The sequence below is a fragment of the Zasmidium cellare genome (assembly GCF_010093935.1).
Source record: "Zasmidium cellare ATCC 36951 unplaced genomic scaffold M409scaffold_1, whole genome shotgun sequence".
NCBI lineage: Eukaryota > Fungi > Ascomycota > Dothideomycetes > Mycosphaerellales > Mycosphaerellaceae > Zasmidium > Zasmidium cellare.
Window position 1 is genome coordinate 1,198,751 of NW_022986945.1, and position 18,338 is coordinate 1,217,088.

The 18,338-nt window shown below is 53.8% G+C and overlaps 7 protein-coding genes across 7 annotated transcripts; 2 read left to right on the forward strand and 5 right to left on the reverse strand.

Moving 5' to 3' along the window:
* Positions 1-622: 622 nt before the first annotated feature.
* On the reverse strand, positions 623-1,295 carry M409DRAFT_62092 (uncharacterized protein; the record flags this gene model as incomplete). The annotated part of the gene is made up of 2 exons (XM_033815015.1): positions 623-795; positions 857-1,295. The coding sequence occupies 2 exons, from the start codon at positions 1,293-1,295 to the stop codon at positions 623-625; spliced, it is 612 nt and encodes a 203-aa protein (XP_033674744.1).
* A 357-nt stretch (positions 1,296-1,652) lies between these two features.
* Positions 1,653-4,119, reverse strand: M409DRAFT_16126 (uncharacterized protein; the record flags this gene model as incomplete). Its single annotated transcript, XM_033803501.1, has 3 exons — positions 1,653-1,976; positions 2,035-3,402; positions 3,463-4,119. The coding sequence occupies 3 exons, from the start codon at positions 4,117-4,119 to the stop codon at positions 1,653-1,655; spliced, it is 2,349 nt and encodes a 782-aa protein (XP_033674745.1).
* A 596-nt stretch (positions 4,120-4,715) lies between these two features.
* On the reverse strand, positions 4,716-5,903 carry M409DRAFT_62094 (uncharacterized protein; the record flags this gene model as incomplete). Its single annotated transcript, XM_033815016.1, has 3 exons — positions 4,716-5,319; positions 5,368-5,607; positions 5,659-5,903. 3 exons carry the CDS (start codon positions 5,901-5,903, stop codon positions 4,716-4,718), a joined length of 1,089 nt encoding a protein of 362 aa, XP_033674746.1.
* A 1,366-nt stretch (positions 5,904-7,269) lies between these two features.
* Positions 7,270-8,098, forward strand: M409DRAFT_16128 (uncharacterized protein; the record flags this gene model as incomplete). The annotated part of the gene is made up of 2 exons (XM_033803502.1): positions 7,270-7,962; positions 8,027-8,098. 2 exons carry the CDS (start codon positions 7,270-7,272, stop codon positions 8,096-8,098), a joined length of 765 nt encoding a protein of 254 aa, XP_033674747.1.
* A 935-nt stretch (positions 8,099-9,033) lies between these two features.
* On the reverse strand, positions 9,034-12,585 carry M409DRAFT_48774 (uncharacterized protein; the record flags this gene model as incomplete). The annotated part of the gene is made up of 1 exon (XM_033811038.1): positions 9,034-12,585. The coding sequence occupies one exon, from the start codon at positions 12,583-12,585 to the stop codon at positions 9,034-9,036; it is 3,552 nt and encodes a 1,183-aa protein (XP_033674748.1).
* A 1,826-nt stretch (positions 12,586-14,411) lies between these two features.
* On the forward strand, positions 14,412-16,217 carry M409DRAFT_62116 (uncharacterized protein; the record flags this gene model as incomplete). The annotated part of the gene is made up of 3 exons (XM_033815025.1): positions 14,412-14,699; positions 14,898-16,057; positions 16,205-16,217. The coding sequence occupies 3 exons, from the start codon at positions 14,412-14,414 to the stop codon at positions 16,215-16,217; spliced, it is 1,461 nt and encodes a 486-aa protein (XP_033674749.1).
* A 951-nt stretch (positions 16,218-17,168) lies between these two features.
* Positions 17,169-17,792, reverse strand: M409DRAFT_16131 (uncharacterized protein; the record flags this gene model as incomplete). The annotated part of the gene is made up of 1 exon (XM_033803503.1): positions 17,169-17,792. One exon carries the CDS (start codon positions 17,790-17,792, stop codon positions 17,169-17,171), a length of 624 nt encoding a protein of 207 aa, XP_033674750.1.
* Positions 17,793-18,338: the final 546 nt, after the last annotated feature.

The window sequence follows — 18,338 nt, forward strand, 5'->3', positions numbered from 1 at the left end:
AAAGATGCAAGTGTCCTTGAAAAGTACAGAATCAGCCAACCTTTCTATAATATAAGGAGCGAATGTTTTGTCAGGCATCTGCATTGATGGAATGTCTGCATTAGGCTTTTCTGCCCATTTCTTGTCATGCAGGTATGAGTGATGCTGAGAGGTTGAGGATCGTGCAGGGTTCCACTTTGGACGGAGTTTGCGGTGGCCGGAAAAGTGTATCGTACGTCTGTCGCCGCTCCCTCTTTCGCATTCGCAAGGCCTGTGCCGTGGATTCAACGAGATGGTCTGAGGCAGCAGCATGGACCGTTATGAAGGATGACTAGGAACAGATAGGGCCTGTGAAATGAGTCGCTTGACAGCGAACGCCAATTTCTTTTCAGCTACCTAGAGGGTAAAGGTAGATAGATGTGACTGAGGGTATCTGTTTCCATTCTCAAGAAAACCCTCCCATTTGCCTTCTTTTCCTATCCCATAAGTCAAGTCGACACAACGCCGAATATGTGCAAAACCCGTTTCGCTAAAAGCAACCACAAAAGAACATTTCAGTCTTATCAGGACTGCCACCCCCTCTCATCTCATACAACTCATGCTTTCGTCATTCCCCTCTGCCGCATCTCTGACAATGAACAGTCTACGCCGATGTGGTTGCCTGGGCAGGTGCGTCGGCGGGTAACTTCTCGATTTCAATCTTGGGCATGGCAGCGCCGGTGCCGCCGAGGTCAGTTGCTCGCGCCTTGGGGTTCTTGGTGTAGTAGTTGCTGATGGCGGACTTGATCGCATCTTCCGCAAGCATGCTACAGTGGACTATCACACGGTCATCAGCAATGTATTCTTCGTGGAAGGAGATGTCTCGTGGTATACTCACGCTTAACAGGAGGCAAGCAAAGCTCCTTCGCAATCTCCGTGTTCCTAATCCTCCCCGCCTGCTCCAGCGTCATGCCCCGTACAAGCTCCGTCAAATACGAACTGCTCGCAATCGCACTGCCGCATCCAAACGTCTTGAACTTGACGTCGGTGATGGTGTCGTTGGCGGGGTCGACCTTGATCTGAAGCTTCATCACGTCGCCACAAGCGGGCGCACCGACCAATCCCGTGCCCACATCCTCTGCGTCTTTCTTCATCGAGCCGACATTGCGCGGGTTGTTGTAGTGGTCGAGCACCTTTTCGTGATACGACCGTCGTGCGGCGACTTGTTGTGTGGCGGGTGCGACGCTGCGGACGAATTGAGGGCGAGCGCCTGTTGCGGCGGTGGTGATGGCCTTGCTGGCCTGCGCCGGGGCGGTGGCGAGAACTCTCCTGAACATTGTGAGGTTGATTTCGACTTGTCGGTGAGTAGTGTGATGGTTTTGCGATAGAGTCGTGGTTGTAGGAGTGTGGGAGGTAGAAAGTTCGATAGGGACAGAGGTTGAATGCGTGAATGATCTCAAGCAAGCGATGACGCTAATCGGCCGAGGATCCTGCCACGGCCGAACAAAGGTTTTGAGCTGCTCTTTGGGCAAGCGAGCAGCGAGGTCATGTGACCGATGAAGTGAATATATGCTCCGATTGGCCAGAATGAAGTATTTCTCTCGACGGAAATACGATGACTGTGAGACGAGATATCTGTTCATGACAAGGCTGGTTGCGCCGTGCAGTTAGTTCTGTGCAGCTCTATACTATCTCTACATGTGGATCTTTTCTCCCATAACCTCCACAAACCGTCCGACACGATCAGAATCTTGCACAGCCGTTTGAATGGCCAAGATCGCTTGCTGAATGCCTACACCACCTGGGAAGTCTCCTATCTCACTGACAGCTCTCTGGATGTCTTGGTTCGAGAACTCGCCTGACTGCTGCATGATCTGAGGTAGTTCTTCCGGCCTCACATTCGGTATCGCTATCTCGGCGTTGAACTTGAGTTGTAGTTGCTGTAACACACTTCGCTCAGAAGTGGTTGCGATTACAAGGAGAGGCCGACCTTTCGGAGGCTTGTTGCCCATCAGTCCCTGCGATATGTGTCAGTACCCTTCTCGAAAATGTAGGTTTGGGGATGAGTCTACGGACCTTCAAAGCAGCGAGTACCGCCGAGGAGAAGCGAGGTCCAACAGGCACCCAATCCACAAACATCTCAATCTCGTCCAACACGAGCACGTTGAGAGGCGATTTGTAGGCGTCTGTGAAGACTTTGCTGAGGTGTTGAATCTTCTGAATCTCATTCATGCCCACCATATCCACGGCCTTGACTAGCTTGATGAATGGGAACTGTGAGTTAAGGGCGATTTGGGCAGCCAAGGTCGTCTTTCCGGAACCGCTGGGGCCGTGTAGCAGAACAGACAAATGTTGTGAGGCCGAGCTGCGTACTTGTTGTACGTATTGTTGTCCATCTCTGAGGATCTTGTCGATGTGGGACCCAAAGTGAATGATACCGCCCTCGACACAACGCTCCAGGTCCTCTTCACTGACACCGAACAACGGCTTAACTTCTTGTAACGCGTTGACGAAGTCTTGCATGCGGAGTTGAATCTCTCCAATGTCGTCGGAGAGCGCTGCAACGGTGCCTCCTTTGATGTGTCGCTGAAGAGCAAAACTGCTGGCGGCCTTGACCAGACCACCGATCTCAGCACCTGAAAAGTTCCTGGTGTGCTTTGCAAGCTCAGCTAGATCGACATCACCAGATAGCTTGCCATTGTCGCGCATCTTCCCTGTGTGGATCTTGAGAATTTGCTGTCGGCCTGGCTCGTCCGGGAGACTGATTTCCATGTGCACTTCTAATCGTCCAGATCGTAGCAATGCCTCGTCGATCATGTCTTTCCGGTTCGTCATACCTATGAGGAGAATGTTATTTAGTTGCTCAACACCATCAAGCTTGGAAAGCAACTGGTTGACCACACTGTCTCCAACGCCAGTGCCTCCTCCTGCGCCAGAGCCACGCTGCTTGCAGACAGCGTCGAGTTCATCGAATATGATGATGTGCAACCCAGATTCGTCGCCCTTCTCTTTCTGCTCCTTCTCTGCATCGGCGAATAGCTTTCGAATGTTCTCTTCTGATTGACCGACGTACTTGTTGAGTACCTCGGGTCCGTTGATGACTTTGGGCTCTCGCGCGTTAAGCATCTTGCCGATTTGTCGTGCGATGAGCGTCTTTCCGGTGCCAGGTGGGCCATAGAGGAGAATTCCACGAACATGCTGAATACCAAGTTTGTCTGCAAGCCCTGGAGGAACGATGCGTGAGGCAAACGCTCGTCTGAAGATGTCGCTGAATTCTTTGTCAAGACCACCGATACCTAGGTCTTCGAATTTGAAGTCTGGGCGAATGATAGAGTTGGCTGCAGGTCGTCGTGTCGAGCCTTTGAGGTTGATCGGAGACTTTGCATTTTTGTAGAAGTTGATGCGAGACTCTGGCGTGAGTATGCCTCGAGCCTGTGGGTTGGTCTAAAAGTCTGGTTAGTATGCGATGCTGCGATGAGTTGAGCGAGCGTCCTGTAAACTCACTTCTGATTTGCCTTCCGACCCTAACCTCGCGAGGTCCACCAGTTCCACTGTCTTAACACTGCCTTGGAGCTTCACACTTTTGAAGTCGAGGAGAAAGTCTTGTCCTGGAGCAAAGATCTGATTTCTGAATGTCTTGATAACAGCGTCGGCGAGTTCATCTTGGTCGACGGCCTCGCTCAAAGCTTTGTTGGTAGCGAAGCCGATTTCGATGTCCATATTGCCCAAGTAGCACTGTTTCCCTTGCCTGAACGGGTCATAGATCTCCGCATCCACCACATCGGCCAAAGCGACGTTCATCCATCTTCGCTGAATCTGGTTCAAGCCGATGGCGCCCCCCTCAATGGAAGGATGAGGCCGTGCAGTCAGCACGTATTTACCCTGAAGTAACAAATACGTCTCTCCATCGCGTGACGGCGGCACATCATACGGTGAGACTGTACAGACGTTGAAAACGATGAGCTCTGCCGGGGAGTTGACAGGTCGTAGCTGCATTCTTCCTCCTCTTGACTGTTGCGGTTGGGGCGGAGGTGCTCGACGGTCTTCGCTGTATCGAGGAGGTTGTTCGTAGGAAGAGGGTGGTGGTTGTTGTCTAACAGGTTGTCGCTGCCCTGGCGGAGGAGGTTGCCTGTTTCCAAAGAGGGACTCGCGGTTGAACATGTTGGAAGGTGCTGCGCGGCACAAGGAGCGTTTAGTCTGATTCGTCTATCTAGCTGATGATACAGGTCGGAGGAGGGGTTATTATAAAGATCCGAAATCAGCGCTGAAGTCTTTGGGTTCTTCAAAAGATAGTTGTTTGAGAGTGAAAGTGAAAGTGAAGCAGCTGCCTTCCGACGCTGATGCTGCTCCTGCATCGTGGGTGCTGTTCTGGATGTGGCGCAGCTGCCCCACGAAAGGCAAAGCCACGTGTCTCAGGAGCTCAGGTGACGTTGTGGCTTTTCACATGCTTGCAAATCCTCTGCCAAACATTCACTCACCTTCCACCACCAGTGGCCACCGGTTTCCCACAGGTCTTCTGAAGAGGTTGAAATCGGCTGTCAAGGGACGAAAAGGTCTGCATATCTGACTTACACGCCCACAGTTTGAAACCACTGTTTATAAACCTAGCGTTCAACAAGTACTCAGCATATCGCGAAAATACGCGTGCGAGTCAACGGAGAACAGATACTAGTCGCCTTGATCATGGACGTATTACCATTACCCAGACATCCCTTCCTTGCCGACTTCACTTGTAGCATTCGACTGCTGACCGCCTTCTAACTAAACACATTCCCCTCCGCCATCGCACCGGCACACTGCTCGATCCGCTCATGCACGTCGAACTTCATCACATAATTGCGAGTCTGTGCAGCGACCGTCTTCTGCTTCTTCGCTTTGTCCATACCAATCTCACTCAGCTCGGGGACATTGAACCGAAAATATCTGCTCGAGCTACACAACTCCGGATGCTGGTTCTGAAACGCCTGGTGCGTCCTCTCCGTCTCCGTTGACATTGCAACAAGAGTCTTCACAGTTCCTTTCACAGATCCCTTCAAGCTTTGGAGCGAGTCGACACCGGTACCAATCGACACCAGGCAAGCGATCTTATCTTCTAGACGACCGCCCGGGCAGAAGAAGTCGGATGCCTCTCTCCACATTTCGTTGATGGGGTTGTTCGCGCCGAGTCCTCCGTCCACGAATGTTTCCCCATGCCGCCCAATCTCGATGGGGTCGAAGAACGTAGTCGCTGCCGATGTGGCTCTGGCTGCCTCCCAAATCTTCGTCGTATTGTATAGATGTGCAGTGTCCGCTCGTGGGGGATAATTGCGGAAGCATACAGTGGTCCCACCAACCGCATCTGCTGCTGTAGCGCATACGAAACTGCAAAATGTGAGCACATATCGTTCTACGTTGCGCGTCATGACTTACGTTGCACAGTCCGAACCCCATTCTTTCATCAGCGCGTCCTTGTCGAGTCCTCTCCGATCCACCACTCTTTGAATGGCTCGCTTCAGAATTTCGCTATCGTATTTCTCTTGTTCGTGGAGGAAGATATCGAATCCCCACCGATGTTTCCTGGTGCCAAATACCTCGCCAGCTAATTCGACATAGGCTTCAATGCACGCTTCTACTGACATTTCTAGCCGGCCAAGCATTATCGCGATCAGCCTGCAGCCCGTCAGCTCAGTACTTGCGCAGTATGTTGAAGATCACACTGACCCTCCAGTACTCGTCCCGCCGATCATGTGGAAGTATTCGCATGGTCGGGGCTCCTCACCACGGCGAGACTTGATCGCCAGAATCTTCTCCAGAATGTATAAAGAGGAAAGACCTTTGATCCCGCCTCCATCGAGACACAAGAGATTCAGACTCCTGTCCGCCACACCCGCCCCAGGCCATCCAGTGGGACTCTTCCGGGCTTCCCAAGTCGACACACCGCTTTCACGCAGAGGTATATCCGTCATGCTCAATCATCAAAGGTAAGTACGCAGGAATAATTCACTTCGACGGACTGGTTCTGTACCACAACAAGAACTATTTATTAACCACATCGTTCTCGCAGCGATGCCTGCGTGCAGCGACCACCCCACGCGCTCTCGTCCAATAGCCACCCCATGGCGGCACAGCGTTGAGGCCACTCGCAGCACTCAGCCACCGCAACATGCAGGGGTTGAAACAGCATCCCATGCATCTTCGAACATCGTTCTCCCGCGCGGTTCGACGATAGAGTCCGGTGGCTATGTGAAAGTCGACGCATGGCTGACTTGATGAACAACGTGCAGTTGACGTCGCATAAGTCGACACTTTCGACCCGGCGGCTGCGCATGCATCCTGCTGCACGCAACCGCGCGGCACCAGGAACCCGTACCAAACATTCGAGACAATCTAAGGAAACTTCAAATACGTGCGAGTGACTGCCATACAATACAAACATATTTGGATGCACTTCTAAGACCAATCTTCCAGGCCATCCGACTGGTATTTTCTGTTAGCAGAGTACGATTGGACACCAAAACATCGACAAAGACACCAATAGAGAAGACAAATCCATGATTAGGGCGGCACCTAGCAGTGTCGCAGCTCTGCAGAGGGACTTCTTCCAGAAACCGACAGGTTCAAGGGTCAGAGGAATCGAGAATTGTTCTCCTCTCGAGCGTTGCGTGTCGACACGATGTCACGGCATCATCACCACTACAGACGGCATGCATCGAGTAGTCCGCCATCTTGAAGACGAATATCTCGCTAATGGGCCCTCTGGAGGAAGAACGTTGCCGATGGTGTTTCGTTCAACTCAAAGCAACAAACGTACGCCATGCCTGGCAGTGATCTGTTTCGCATCAGACTCATGCCATACAAGAGGGCTATACGCTTTGAGCCGAGGCATTCCATGACCAAACCGCTGGGATTGTCGAGAGGTTGTCCAATAATTTTCATTCCTACCATGGACATGCCTTGGGCTCTCCCACTCGTAGCTCGCGCCCAGGAAATAGTCGAAGAAACTGGAGACCCACCTGGTACGTACCGTTGCCTAGCAGAGAGAGCTGAGTAGGCTCACACGCAGACTACCCTCGTCGTTATACTCAAAGTGGAGCATCCATCAGCCTAAAGTACGATTAGGAGCTTAGTCGCTTCTAAAATCGGAGAGATGTGAGAACGCAACACTTTCAACTTCGTGGACGCCCGTACCGAATAACTCGTCTTGGGGTCCTTCTCTCTCCGGGCCAAGTATCTAATGGTGCCGCCGTTGTCGTGTGTGGTGAGTATGCAAGCGGTGGGAGGAGAACCGATCCATGAGAAGTCCTTCATATTGTCCAGGTCGAGGATCACAACATGTGGAGGCAACATCCGAAGAACACCGATGTTGCTTGGCTTGAGATCATCGTGGATGAAGCCGGCGGTGTGGACGTCCTTGATGCCAAGGAGGATCTGAACGACGACGTGGGCATGGCACCAACCTTAGACTGCAACTGTGACGATCCAGCCCTATCGGACATGCAGCATCCATGCGCCGGCTTTGGGACTCTTACTCGGTGCGGTGACCGCAGCAAAGATTTCCAACATCTCCTAGTCTGCCGAACATGTCTAAACCAGTATGGCACGAAGCCACCTGATCTGTTGTGGTGGCTTGTCAAGAACTTCGGGAGGCGGTTGCGACACGAGATGCAGGTTAAGATCAAAGCACCTGAGGACGAAGCGGTTCAGGAAGAGCTCAGGCATACCTTGGATGAAGTAAGGGGTTGGTTCGAGGGAAAACAGTCCATCTTCCAGGATGGGAAGTACCCTGACGGATACGCGAACGATACGATCCGCAACTTCATTCAAGCGGGCCATCCCCACATTCCCTCCACGGACGCTTGTCATCGGCACACGACGATGAATGATGTTGAAAGCATCAACCACACTCTGGAAAACGTCGTCTTGACAAGAACTGTAGTGAACCGCGCCAAATACACGCATCTCGCCGGTCATGTGCAAATCATTGCCGAGTTATACCGAATGACGCGCGACGAGGAGATTTGGCCCGTTTGAGCTCAAGGCCTTGACTTAAAAGCTCCAGACGAGGTGTCAAGAGCTGACACCAGTCAAGCTCAAGCATGCGGCCGAAGACGCTGCCCGTGTTGGCGCTATGTCTGCAGAAGAGAAGAAGCTGTGCCTGTAAGAGCAGAAGTCAGGTAAGCTCACTTGAAGTGAACCGAACCCCTTATCATGTGACTGCCAAGCTGGCATCACACTCACCCAACCGCCAGACAGAGCGCTATAGTTAAACTCCTTAGATGACATGCCAAAAACCTAGAACTAGAACGAATCCGCATACTGGGCATAATTGCGGTGGACCAGACTCAAGACCACAGGCAACCGCTACTGGGTTACGGACGAGGGAGTCTCGCTCCCCATCTCGTAGCTCGTTCTGTACGGTTCGCCAGATGATCCTTTCTGTGTGAAGTTTAATATCAGCTGGAACAACACCACCACGCTTAATTCTGCCTCTGCGCGCGTTCGGCCTTGTTGAGGGCGCTTTTGCAGGTGACGTTAGTAGCCATCCCCAGAGCTTCGTTACTGGCGATGGCACCAGCAGACGCATCAAAAGCATGGTCGGCTGCGGATGCTGCTGGGAAACGACTTCTCTTGTAAGACCTGGCCAGCCTATTTATAGCAAGCACACACTTCCTGGGCCCTTTCCGTCACCATGAGAATATTGCACAGTCCACTCCTGATCTGTGTCGGCAAGATGATCCATCGCCGCCAGGGCGGCTTCCAGTGAGCGACGAGCACTATTCCCCCCACAGGCCGGTGGATGATGACATCCCAGTCGATGATAGTAATCTAACGGAAGCTGATTGCGTGTCAACCAACCATGTCTATTAGATTTCTCTGAGCCCCATAGGAAAATGACAACTATATGTATATCCTTCTCTCTCTCAAGACACAGCATACACGCATGTATAGCCACTGGCTCTCGATCCGTCCCATCCTGCCAATTCATCTGATCTGTCGTGTAGTAATCCCATCCAAACCTCATTCATTACCCAGCCCACCCTAGTCATCAATCCAATCAAGAAAAGCAAAATCCAACACAATCCAAGGAACGAACAATTACATCCTCAACAAATCCGCGACACTCGCTCCCCAGTTCTCCTCCTTGCCCATCTTGTCCACAAAGGCAACGACTTCATCCAATGCGCGCTCCGCCTCTGCGAAGGAGAGATGTTCGGCATCCCAGCTGAAACTCAAAGCGACGCTGCGTTTGTCATCTGCTAGGAAACCTGTGATGGTCAAACCGTTATCCATTCTTGTCAACATCTCCTGGAATCGCAGACCCTTCGGATTCTGTGCGGTCGGGGCTGTGGGCAGCCAGTTGAAGCTCTGTCGACGGATCAAGGGGAGGATGGAGTCTGCGTCTCGCTCCCGTTCGGCGAATGTCCTGGTATCGTCGGCGGAGATGGGATCTCGCAGACGGTCAACGATGCGGAAGAAAGGCGTGTGGGCAAAGGCAGAGTTTTGCTCTTCGTCCTTGGTGACTTGCTGCATGAACGCCAAAAGAGACTTGGATGTACCGACAGGGATTCTGTCGAGGACGTACTCGGTCGTGCAACCGGAAATGTCGAGGGGGTTGCCAGTGTATGCTTCGCGCTCGAGAGCGCTGTAATCTGAGCTGAAGGGCCATGTTCGCGCGGCATTGATCGTCCCGAAGATGGCTTCCTTAGCGCCGGTCTTAGAGATGTTCATAATGGCGATGGCGGCTTTGACGAGCATGAAGACGGGGACGTTGTGCTCGGCCTTTAGTTTTAGGATGTCGTCGACTTTAACCATCCTTCGGATTCCTTTCTGTGCTTTGATCTTCTCGGACTGAGCCACAGAGCGCTCGCCTCGTCGTGCTTTACCGCCATTCCAGCGGGACCAGCCTGCGTCGACACCTTTGAACCATTCGGCGGCCCTTTGTGCTGGCCAGTATGTTGATTCTGGGAGGAGGCTGATGCCTTGGTGCTTTTGTGCCCAGTAGGAGATTCCGTTGTCTGCTTCGAGACCGTCTCGGTGGTCGAAGAAAGCGGTTGCATAGTCTTTGAATTGCGCGTGGTGACCGACAGTCCCTTCCCCAGTCAAGAGATTGACAATGTCCTCGAGCCAGATTTTTGTCATGCTCATATCATTGACTGAGTGCGATGCAATGAGCACAAGGCCAGAAGTACCGTCACTCAGCACTCTGGCAATATGGAATCGAACGAGAGGTCCTGGCGCGCTCGCGTTGTCATATACGGGGTCGTCCAGAAGTAAAGTGTTGACATCTTCTTTAGTCTGAACTGCCCAACCGGTGGTGATCGAAGCCTTGAACCATTCTTCCGAAGATCGAACAGTGACAAGCAGGGTCTCTCCATCTTGCTCGAGTGCCATAGATCTCATGGTCGGGTGATACTCCAGCGACGCTTTGACGGCTCCTTCTAGCGCACTTGCGTCAACAGGTGCGTTATAGCTGAAGCGCAAGTTCCAGGAAGACGGGCGAGAGCGGTAGCAGAAGATTGTGTCCCAGTCCGGAAGTGGAATGACATCCTCAACATCCTCCCACTTCATTCCGAGGGGAGCAATCAGGCCTGTGACGGCCGTTTGTGTCCGCTCGAAGACCTCCGGCTGGTCGTGCGCATGAGGCATGTCATGAATCGTCGGAGGTCCTTCGCGCATAGGCTTCGCAACAACAGCACTCTTTAAAGGTCTCGACTCAATCAAGTCGGCCTGGCTTTGAATCGTCTCGCACAGTTTGAAGTCCTCGACAGTGATGTCTCTGTCAAGCTCTTTCTTCACCATGCCTGACAGCTGCATCATCATCAGTGAGTCAGCAAAGGACTCAATGAGGGTAGATGGGAGCAGGCCATCGGTGCCACTAATCATCTTCCAGATACCAATGAGAGAGTCAATGGTCGAGCCAGACTTGTCGAGGCCTGCTTCTTGTTGCGCCTTTAAGTACTCGCGAACAACCTTGGCCAATTCGACCTTGCGAATCTTGCCAGACGCTGTACTGGGGTAGGCGTCCAATCCAAGGTCTTTCTTCAGGTGGAGGATCATCTTTGGCGCAAAAGCCGCACCAAGGTCTCGGGTAACGTCTTGCTTCAGCTCCGACAGGTTGGCTTCTCGGTCGTCCACAGTGGTGATAACAGCGATTGGCACTTCGCCGGCCATGTCGTCTGGAGCACCCACAACATATGCAGTGAAGACATCTTCTTTCTTACTCAGGTAGTCCTCAATACTGGCAGGGGAGATGTTCTCGCCACCTCGGATGATCATATCTTTGTATCTTCCAGTGATCCGCACAGCACCGTCCACATCCATGACTGCCTGGTCTCCAGTGATGATCCACCTGATGCCCTCGTCGTCTTGGTAAAAGTCCTTCTGAGAGACTCGAGAGTCCATATAGTGCGGAATGACCTGCGGGCCACCATTGTGAAGCTCACCAAAGTCGCCACGAGGTACAACGTTTCGAGTTCCAGGCTCACAAATCTTCATGACTGCATTTCGCACCGGTCTACCAGACATGACCTCACCTTCACGAAGAACAGAGCCTTCATCGACACCCCATGTGGCGGTGCCAGGACTTTCGGTCATGCCATAGCTGGTTGTGGAGGGAACCTTCAACGCTGCCGTGCAGGAGTCAACGAGACTGGGCAGAACACCTGCTCCAGAGATGTCAACACTGACAAGAGTGCTAAGATCTGTCTTGGCGAAAGAAGGATGTGCGAGGATAGCTTGAGCAGTTGTGGGGACGAGACCCATGTGCGTAGCTTTAAGCTGGTCGAAGCACTCCAGGGTCGCTTGCGCCTCGAAGGACTCTGACGGGTAGATGATCAAGCCGCCCTTGAGCCACAGACCGAGCGACCATCCTATGCCGTACGAGTGGAACCCAGGAAGATGTTGTACAAATCGATGGCTGGAATTGATCTTTTGAGAATCCATGTAACCCAATGCCGCGTTCAGGCATTGGAAGCTCGTTAAAGCGCATGGCTTGGGCAGCGATGTCGTTCCGCTAGTGAAGAGGATGACAATTGTGTCGTCGGCAGCCACGACGTCTGGGGTATCAGGAGGCGTTGGGTCACCTGACATGACGCCCGAGAGAAGGTTCCAAGGATTCGTGGTCTCTGCGCCAGCTGTCGACAAGGTCATCCTGACAGCTATAGACGACATCAGCTTCTCTGAAAGGCTTTGCTCCAGCTGGCCAGCAATGGTCAGATCGGCAGTAATGACCACAACCGGGCTGACCAGATCCAGCATGTGGTTGATTTCCTCGGTCCTGGTTGCGATCTTTGGATTGATTGGTACGAATGGCGAATGCAGGTATGCGGACGCCCAGTACAGTAGAGCCCATTCTACCTGATTGTTGATGAGAGCGGCGATGGGCCTTCGTTCGATATGCGTCAGTCTGTTTAAGGCAGTCGCGAGGCGTCTAGCCCCGCGATCCAGATCTGCGTATGTCCATTGAACGTAATCCTTATCGACGTGTTGGCTGCCCACCCAGCGGAAGGCTCTGGGCGACTGGTGCTTGGCGATGAGGGCGGTTGCGTTTGGTTGGGCGTTGACGACATCTTGGAAGAGCTGGAGGTGGGAGGTCTGTCGACTGCCGACCTCTGGGCCGTACTCGATGGAAGGAGCTGTCTCACTCATGGTCGCCCAAGGGGATGGATGACAGTTCGACGTACAACGGAGCCAGACTCCATCGATACGCAACGGCAGGATGGGCGACGCCTATGTATTGCTCATGCCCGCGATTCACAAGTCTCCACGTGCTAGCAGCCGGGATCCGTTGGGAAGGGCCGTAGGCATGCGACTGGGCAGTTCACACCACGACTCTGCTATACTTATCTCGTCGGATGCGTACGCGACGCGGACGGAGGAACTAACCCAGGGCGATCAAGCTTTGGAGCAAAGATTGACCGCGAAGCTCGCCAAGGGGAGCCCCGTTTCACGGAAAGGCCTTCTGCAACCGTTCCATTCGCCGCTTCCCTGCAGAGGGTCTGCCATATCGGTAGCGTTGCAGTGTCGCAACACCGCAGCGAGCGCGTGGTGTGCGCGGTGGCACGGCCGGGGCGGAATGCACCATGTACAGACGAGATGCATCGTGTACGAGCAGTCCTTTGTTCGCCGTCTCAATCAGACTCTGCGCTGGGCTCGCAAAAACTCTGCCGTCGCGGCGAGCCCGTTCGGCTGGCAAACGCTGGGATCAAGCGAGTCGTTGTTCGTGTGCGGTGGAGCAAGAGTCAGATTCAGAAGCTTGGAGGACCCGCTCCGTTGCAGATGCCCCTTAATTTGTCTGATGAAGATGACATGGATGCGTCTTCTTCGAGAGCGCAGCGCCACACTGTGCTCTCTTGCGCCTGGCACTGTGCGCTGGCCGTCTCGTACGAATGCGCAGGCAAGTGTTGATAACGATGCAGCATGCACTGGTGGGTACAGGTGAAGTGCTGCGAGCGTTCAGGCGGACCCAACGTTACCGCCGGCTATCTCTGCGTCAAGCAAGGTGATGTTTAAAGTGCCAACGGGCAGGGCGGCTGTGGCTGAAAGGAAGCTGCGCTTGGCCCATTTCGGAGGATTTTCAGCGGGAGCCCTTGCAGGCCGAGCGCCCGAAGGCGAAGGTTCATCGCGCGTTGGAAGTATATTTCGACGGCCTCCTTACGCTGTGACAACTCCCCTCCAGCTTTCACGCCGCACAAACGCCTCCGCCCACGGCCAGGAGACGTCACCGCCATGGGGATGGTCTCGCAACCGCCGCAGCAGCATCGAACAGAGCATGCTCGCGGCAACACACACACCGCAGCTGCCCGTGCTTCTACCAACACGGCGGGCATGGGCAGGGCAGGGGATTTCTAGCGGCCCACACAGACGAAGACCATGACTGGTGAAACGAGAGCATCTGCTGCTAAATGCGGCATTCGATATCGCTCGAACCCACTGCCATCCTGCGCTATCTGCTGCGCATCCTGCTAGCCGACCGGCACGCGAGCCCTACGAGCAGCGCTTCTGCTGCCATGTGAGGCCAGAGCGCCATATCGACTTCCACTACAGCACGCGTCTGCACGCTGTTGCTCACTGGTGTGCCCAGCGTTCTCGCTGCTCGTTTGTTCGGTTGTGCTCGTATACTGCTGTTCAACCTCCCTCCGCCTGCTGCATCTGCCTTATAGCCTGCGATCCTCCATACGGGACTTTCTTGAATCAGCAATTATACCAAGCATCTAGAGTTCCGCATCCCGGCAGGCCCTCAACATTCTCGTTTGCGTTCCATCACCGCGGTCACCTCACGTCTCGCGCGAGCACTTCTCAGCTTTTCTTGGGTCTCGATCGGCAGTTATCTCTCGGACGAAGTGTATCCGTGACCGGTCGTCTGCCAAGCGACGAACTGGTGGAGGCCATCCCTTCTCTTGAGACCTGAGACTATGACAGCTTGAGGCCGTATCAGAGCGACGCTCACTCCTTGAATCAACACATCGCTCACCATGGCGCACCAGGAAGATGACTATCACTTTCAAATGCAAGAGACCCCTTATCATTCTCGAGACGCATCTTTTGCATCCAATTGGCCAGCCCATTCTCGTGACGTATCAGGCGCTTCAGGCTTCCGACCAGTGACACAGGACTCCTTTCGTCCATACAGAGCCGGCGACTTCGCAGATTCGACCAGACACCTCGTGCCTCACGTCAACGAGCCACATGACGATGCCTCCCCCACACGACATTCGTTCAACCTTGCTTCGCCCACGCAGCAGAGTTTCCTACCCAAAGATGTACGACACCACTACAGTCCTCCAGAGTCACCTGGCTATCATCCTGCATTCCCAGGGCCCGAGTCACCGGGCTCACCACACAACCACACGTGGCCCTGGAATCGCTCGCCTCTCGCAGTTCCGGAAAATGCGCACCAGCGGTCAGACAGTCGCTCGTCTATTAGATCAGTATCGAAGGAGTTTGTTCAACCTCCAAAGCTCGAAGCTCCTCCGAAGCCCATGGGACCACCTGGGGGACCACCTCCTGATGGTGGAACGACGGCCTGGTTGCAGGTACTGGGTGGTTACTTCCTCTTCTTCAACACTTGGGGTTTGATCAATGCGTTTGGTGTCTTTCAGACGTACTACAAGGCCACTTTGATCTCAGACGAAACCAACTCGACAATCGCATGGATCGGCACTTTGACATCCTTCCTTCTTTGCGCCTCACCGATATCGTGGGGTCCTCTTTTCGACATCGGCTCGCCAAGACTGCTGGTCATCTTTGGATCTATCTCGGTGGTCTTCGGCATCATGATGACCTCTCTTTGTAAAGAGTATTGGCAACTGATGCTCGCCCAAGGAATATGCTGCGGCATTGGAGGCGGTGCACTATTCATCACCGCCACCAGCGTCCTGCCCTCCTACTTCAGCAAGAAGCGTGCTCTGGCCATGGGTATTTCTGCCTCAGGCTCGTCTCTGGGCGGTGTCGTCTACCCTATTATCTTCACCTACGTTCAACCTACCATTGGCTTCGGCTGGGCCGTCCGCATCATTGGCTTCATTGCCATCGTCACCCTCGTCGTCCCCATCCTCGTCATTAAACCACGCGCCAAGCCCCCTGGACGCCGAAAGATCTTCGACACATCGATCCTGAAGGAGGTCCCTTTCGAATTCATGAACCTGGCGACGTTCTTTGGGTTCGTTGGTCAGTATATACCTTACTTCTTCATCGAACAATTCGCCGCCAACCACGGCCTGGGGCTGGAGTTCTGGATGCTCATCTTCCTCAACGTGGGCTCAATACCTGGGCGGATCGTTCCATCCCTCATCGCAGACAAGTTCTTCCACCCCCTGAAGGTACTCGCATGCACCACAGCCGCCGCGACGCTCCTCGCATTCTGCTGGATCGCCATCAAACACAGCACGGCAGGCCTGATTGTCTGGTGTTTCCTCTACGGCTTCTGCTCAGGCGCGTTCGTCTCTCTCCAAGGCGCTGCAGTAGCGTCCATGACGAGCGACCTCCGAACAATCGGCACGAGATTCGGAATCAACATGTTCGCTGGTGCTTTGGGTATCCTCATCGGAAGTCCTGTTGGAGGAGCGATCTTCCCAGAAAGCTGGCCTGGTGCGCAGAGTTTCTGTGGTGGGACGTTATTGTTGGCTACATTAGCCATCGTTGCGACGGATGTGAGCTTTCAGATGACGAAGAGGAAGGGGCCTGGGAAAGGGTCGGGTTGATTTGGCTTTTTAGTGTTTGGAAGTTGAAATTCCCTTGTTGTCATGTCATGATGAGTATCTCGTAGTGTATATTCCTAATTTGGCCGGGATGCATGGATGGATGGATAGAGGTAGGAAACCCTCCTGACGACAGATCTGCAAGCGTGGCGTACATAGAATTGGGGAATAGATGTTGATGCGTATGGCTGGACAGATCATATGGATATGATGATGTTTCGAGGAGCGGCGATAATAATGAACTCCTTTGTCCTTCATCCTTTACACATGTATGGGAGCTTGTGCCACAGCTGCAGAGCAAGGAAATCGTGGCCGAAGAAAGGTTGGTGGGTAATGTATTAAGCTGCTGTACTGCGTCTCTCCTGCGAGAGAAGAAAAGGAGTGGGTCTCACGCACCTGGCGATGCAACTCACTTTCGCGTTCTAGCTCAGAGCCAGTTTGAGAGAGTATAGTGCAGGGTACAGCAAATAAGCAAAGCAAAAGCAACCAAAAACTCGGGGGTATATCTCCAAAAGCCATGCATCTCTCTCTCTTCCGTCTCTACCATTCTTCATTCACCTTTTGGGTATCCGTCTCTTCCTCGACCAGACAGCCCAGCCTCCTGCTTATGTGAGGCGTGCTGTCTTGCCTCATTCGATCTGTCGTCTTCGAAGCAAGTCGCCCATTCCTTCGCCGTCCTGTATGATCCCCGTGAATGCCGTCCTCCAAAACGCCGTCGCTTTTCCCTGTCGAATGCGAACAGATACTAATACATGTCGCTGTACACAGTGATGTGCATGCCTGATGTCGTTCGATGTGGTGGAACGATTGTTGGTTGGTGTCGATTAGAGGTCGGAGTAGTCTCCTCGTCTGCTTTGAACGTCGTATGTGAGTTTGTGTTGATGAAGAAGTCGAATCATCTGTTGGCGGAAAGCCTTGGTCAGTGCCTGATTGTGAGGCTGCCCAAGGGACCAGCATTTGTGAAAGCACCACGGAAGAGGATGTGCACAGCTGCTGGCCTGTCGCCTTGGTTGGAAAGAGAGGTATGTTGGCTTACCTGTATCCACTGCTCCTTCTCGTCTTTCTCTTCGGCGGAGGCACTCCCACAGAAGAATGCTCCTCAATCACCTCCACGATATCGTCGCCCTCCACCCTCCTTTCCGGCGGCGGCCGGCTTTCGTTCACAAGGATTGTTTCCCGTATCCGACTTGGTTCTCGTGGTGGAGGGACACTGTCGCGGACTATCCGTTCTTTCCGAACGACCCTCTCTCGCCGCGGCGATCGGCTGGTCATCTCGGTACGATGGCTCCGTCTTGTTCCGCGACTTCTCGATCTTCGCCGCACGATCACATCTTCTTCGGTGAGCGCTGTTGATCGGATGAAGCCTGAGCCTGAGCTCGCGATCCAGAGCAGCAAGATGATTAGGAGGAAACCGGCAATGCTGCCTAGAACGATGCCGACGACTGTGCCAGGTGCAGGGCCGGCGTTGAGGCCCGCGTATTGAGTAGGTATGGCCAAGATGCCGCCATTCTGTCGGGGGAGTATCCGCGGTATCCTCTTGAGCAGTTGTCCAGCGGAGTGCGCAGCCTTGTCTAACACATCGTGGAGTTGCCGGGATTCGACCAGGCGGGAGTCTGCGGCGCGGTGGTGGAGGAGGACTGGCGGAAGGGCTGGCATGGCTCGCGGGCGCAGCTGCGAACAGCTATAGCGGTGGGTGTGGTATCGCGCTGGAGGCAGGAGGACTCTGGGACTGCAGGCGGCGAGACGTGGGCGAGAGCTGGCGCCTGCTGCTATCCTTCCAAGATTGTTGTCGAGCTCGAGCTGCTGCTGGGATGCGGTTGGTGGGGTGAGCGCAGCGGGACGATCTAGCCGAGCCGAGTCGCGATGCGACGGATGATGCGCGATATGGCAGTCGTGGTTGATGATGTTCTTGCTTGGTATGTACACAACGAGCGACGGGATGGTGAGAGGGAGTGTGAGAGAGAAAGACGGGTGAGTTGGGAGAACAGCGTTTGGGCGCGAGTGCGTGTACCTGCGCGACTCGTCATGCGCCGATATCGAATGGCTGGCGAGTGGCTGGGCCAAGCGGATGAAACACCCTCCGCGACCACGACCATCCTACGACACACCTATTCTCCGTCATCTGAGTGCTATAAATGCCCAACGGCCTGAAGACATCCCTCCGACCTCCATCTCACTCGTGCCAGCAACTCGACGTCCTGG